This window comes from Macaca thibetana, chromosome 4 (assembly GCF_024542745.1).
Source record: "Macaca thibetana thibetana isolate TM-01 chromosome 4, ASM2454274v1, whole genome shotgun sequence".
In the NCBI taxonomy this organism is placed as follows: Eukaryota; Metazoa; Chordata; class Mammalia; order Primates; family Cercopithecidae; genus Macaca; species Macaca thibetana.
Window position 1 is genome coordinate 164,346,960 of NC_065581.1, and position 4,257 is coordinate 164,351,216.

General features: G+C 50.1%; 1 protein-coding gene across 1 annotated transcript; it reads right to left on the reverse strand.

The window, feature by feature from the left end:
- Positions 1-273: 273 nt before the first annotated feature.
- On the reverse strand, positions 274-2,128 carry LOC126953477 (guanine nucleotide-binding protein G(I)/G(S)/G(O) subunit gamma-5-like). Its single transcript, XM_050788882.1, has 2 exons — positions 2,043-2,128; positions 274-514 (listed from the first exon to the last, which is right to left on the reverse strand). The coding sequence occupies exons 1-2, from the start codon at positions 2,126-2,128 to the stop codon at positions 274-276; spliced, it is 327 nt and encodes a 108-aa protein (XP_050644839.1).
- Positions 2,129-4,257: the final 2,129 nt, after the last annotated feature.

Sequence of the window (4,257 nt, forward strand, 5' to 3'; positions counted from 1 at the left end):
AAAAGAATCTTCCAAAAGAATCTTCCTACCATTTCTTTTTATTTAGACTAAGTTTTATTGTATGCTGCTGCCAGTGTATATAAAACAATTACCCTTGTGAAATAGAAGTTCATGGAAATTCAGAGAGGTAGGTGTTAAGGACTGACCAAAAGAGAATTTTGTGTATTATGGCACAGGTGTTACAGGGGTCAGCTTTTGTACAGGCTTCAAATTTAGCTCTCTTTCGAATATTCACTGGATCCTAAGAAGTGGTTTGGGAAACCTTTCATTTTACTACAAAAAGGAACAGAATTTCTGCGGTCTGAAGGGATTTGTATTTGGAGATGTTCCAGTCAGCAGAGGGTCATGTTGAGCATTCTTCAGACAGAATTCTTTAAGGTCTGCAGCTGCCTGGGAAGCTTTTACTTGGTTGAACCCAGCATCCAGCCGGAGCTGTTGAACCACTTTCTTTATAGCGGCGACACCCGAGAAAGTGGACCCGGTGCACGTGACGGCTGGGCCGATTCGTGGGTTGCTGAGCCGTGGGTCATAGGGGCCCGACAATGGAGAGCATTCTCACATTCCTACCACGGGAGGGATGTTTTGAAAGCAGGCAGAAATTCTTATTCCTGGCATCCTAGACCCGGTGTTACCATAGCTTGTTTTTTTCCTCCCATCCTTACTGAAAACATTCGTAGATATCCCTTCCATAGGAAAGAGGAAGGACTCCTCCCTCCAAATTAAGGACCTTGTTACTGGAGAAAGTCAGAGAGGGATGGGGAGGGACAGACAGACGGACGATCAGAGACAGGGAGAGATGGAGAAAGACAGAAGGAAAGGGAGAGAGATGCACAGACTGAAAGAGAGAGACAGAGTGGGGAGGTGGAGAGAGGGAGAGAGAGAGAAAGAGAAGGAGAGGAAGGTGAAAGGCAAGGAGGGAGGGAGGGAAGCGGCCGGAGGCCCTCAGAAGCCATCTTGACATAATTGAGTCCACCCAGCTCACAGCAAAGTGTGCCCTATGATTGAGCCCTTGGAGAAAAGACCCTCCCCTTGAGCCCCAGCCTCCCCTTCAATACACAGCGCTGCTGTCTGTGGCCACCAGGCTTCCGGGCCTGTTGTTACACAGCAGGAGACAGCTGAAGCCTGCAATTGCTCCAGCCCTTGTCCTAGGACAAGACTACTTGGTGTGCGTTGGGGAGAAGGGGCGGCAGAGACAATGAATCCCACAAGAGGCGAGCCTGGCCTGGGCCTGGGTAGGCATAGATGTGGTGAGAAGTGGGAGGAGAGTGGGAGAGAGGTGCAGGCAGGTATGGCGGTGTGGTTCATGTCCATAAAGAAATGTGCAGAGCCAATCGATGGCTTTCCCTGGGTGTCTCTGCAAGGAGGGCCCACATGAGTTGCTGACAAATGGCCTGACAAAAGAAGACGAGCCAGGGACAAAGCCAGCCCTACAACTTGACGGCTCAACTTGACTTCCTCGAAAGAAGCGGCACAAATGTGGCTCAGACCAGACTGTCAGCAGGTGCACAGCACTCAGAGTCAGCAGGAGACTTGTTCTCTTGGGAGCTGTGAGGTGTCACCTGTCACCTGAGAGCTCACAGGTAATTAGGAATTCCTTATGACCCCATGCACAGGGCCTGAGATCCTAGGGCAGGCAGGAAGGAGGTTCCCCATGGCAGAAAGGAAAGGCCATTCTTCTCGACGCTGCCAGAGTCATCCAGCAGTCTCTTGGAAATGAATGCTGGTCTCAGTTTCTTTTTACAAAACTGGCAGTGGGTTCAGTTTCTTCCTCCCATGCTCAAGAGACAAGTTCTATGGGCTTGCTCCTTCTGCCCACAGAGAAGCCTTAGCACGAGAAGGGAGGGGCCCTTAGGTGGGTGTGTTAGGAACTTCAATCTGTGAACAGCTGCCAAATCCCAGACCCACTCCTGACTGTCCTGGGCTCTCCTACTGGGATGGCTCCTGCTCCTGCTCGGGCAGGTGGCCAGGTTTGCTCACGTCAGAGGGAGCTGTCAGAAGAAGAGAGACTTTTCCCAGCAAGCCCCTGCTGCCCCCCTCCTCACATCTCTTGGTCAAACTCTGGGGCCCCAGAACCACAGTGCACACTTCCAGGGAACTCCAGCTGCCTCTCTGGGGGAGCATCGGTCATTCACCCCGAATCCTTCTTTCATTCAAGGAATCTTTATTGAGCGCCTCCTACGTGCCCAGCAATGCTCTGCTCACTCAATATCTGAAAAGAGTTTGTCTGTATGAAGAGTTGGAAAACTGCAGTCAAACCCTGGCTATCACATGAGCAAGTCTGTAAAATTATCCAGCATGCTGTGTTCATCCCAAAACCACCCTGAGAGGTCCCTGAGCCTCTCATAACCTCCCTTTTAAGACATTTCTTCTCTTCTATGATTTATAAAATGATTTTTAGCTGGGTGCCGTGGCTTGTGCCTGTAATCCCAGCACTTTAGGAGGCTGAGGGGGGTGGATCACTTGAGGTCTGGAGTTCAAGACCAGCCTGGCTAACATGCCGAAACCCTGTCTCTACTAAAATTACGAAAATTAGCTGGGTGTGGTGGCGGGCACCTGTAATCCCAGCTACTCAGGAGGCTGAGGCAGGAGAATGGCTTGAGCCAAGAGGCAGAGGTTGCAGTGAGCCGAGACTGTGCCACTGCACTCCAGCCTGGGCAACAGAGTGAGACTCTGTCTCAAAAAAAGAAAAGAAATTTTAAAGTACTTTATTTTCCTTTCCAATCCTCCTTCCTCCCCTCCTGCCCACCTTTCTCTTTCTCCTCTCCTCACTGTCCTTTGCTCTCCGGCAGCAGTGTTCATACTGCGCGTGTCTGGTGCCAATTCTGAAGCACATGCTGCAAAGAGTGAGAAGATGTGTCTCAGCTGATTGGGAGTAGAGCACAACATCTGCAGAGAAGGCCAGAGAAGTCCTCCGCAAGGTGTCCAAGTGTCCTCCAAACATTAGCCACTGTTGTTACTAATAAAGGAATTTAAGACTGAAAAGACCTATAGAGGACTCAGGAACCCAGAGGCCTCTATTACACGGAAGAGCTGAGAGGGTGATTCACACACCCGTAAAGATGAGTCTCCTCCCTCATCCTCCCCACACTGGATCCATAAGAGATGCGCCTGAGCAGTTTCACCCCATAGCCCACAGGCTTAGATTTGATGCCGAGGTAGCCAGGGTCAGCCCTAGTGCAGGTAGAGCAGCTTAATTTCAGATGAATTTTTCAGTGGCCATTGGTCACTCAGTGCCTGGACAGGTCAAATCATTTTCCACTGGTGAACAAGCATCTCAAAGCCAGTCCCTCCCCCCAACCCCGCAGCTGACTGGCAGGGGTGCTCTGCGGTCCACGGCATCGAGGACACGGGAAGGGGAGGGCAACCAGAGGGTCTAGGAGGGGCCGCCCAGGCTGCTGTGCAACATGAAGAAGGATTGCTTTTAGAAACAAGCCCTCATGTGAATTATTTAAAGTCAGGCAGCCTACCATTAGCAGATCCAAAGGGGGAGCTCCTGGTGATTAATGAAATCCTGATATTTAACCCCCTGAGCTGGACTAGTGCCTGAAGTGCTCAAACTTCAGGCTGCGTCGGAATAACCCTGAGAGCTTGTTAAAAAGCAGACTGCTGGGCCCTAGCCCCAGAGTTTCTGGTTCAGTAGGTCTGGAGTGGGCCTGGAAATGTGCACTTCTAGCAAGTTTCAGGGGCTTCTGCTGGTCCTGGATTAGTGTATCACACAGGACCGATAGATTATTGTCCCTGATTATGGTGAATAATCTGGCCCAAAACACTTAAGAAACCTCAAATTTTCTCATACTAGCACATCTGTGAACACAATTATCCATGTGTCATCTCTCTGTGTGTGAGGCCACATGCTCTCCACGAAGACAGGTGAGTGGAGACCAAGACGCAGAGGAGCTGCTCTGACGGCAACTGCCCCCACCTCGCAGAAAGCGCAAAGCTTCACTTTACAGCAAAAATACCAGCAATCTCCTCTCAGACTTTCAGAGCAGTTTCCAAACAGGTAAGAGCAGAACCCTTCTGTCTCTGAAAGGCAGATCTATGCCTACACTTTATTTGGCCATACAGAAGTATCAATAAGATAATCCTAAGTATTTAGAGAACGATCAAAAGTGCCTTCCAATATAGTTCGACTAAGAGCCCAAAGTTTGATTTTGAAGGAGGCATTTCCACAGTGGACAGGTGTTTGGTTTTCTTGTGCCCAACCACATCTCATGTTCTCCACTGGCAGTGCACCTGAAATGCATGAGTTTCTGG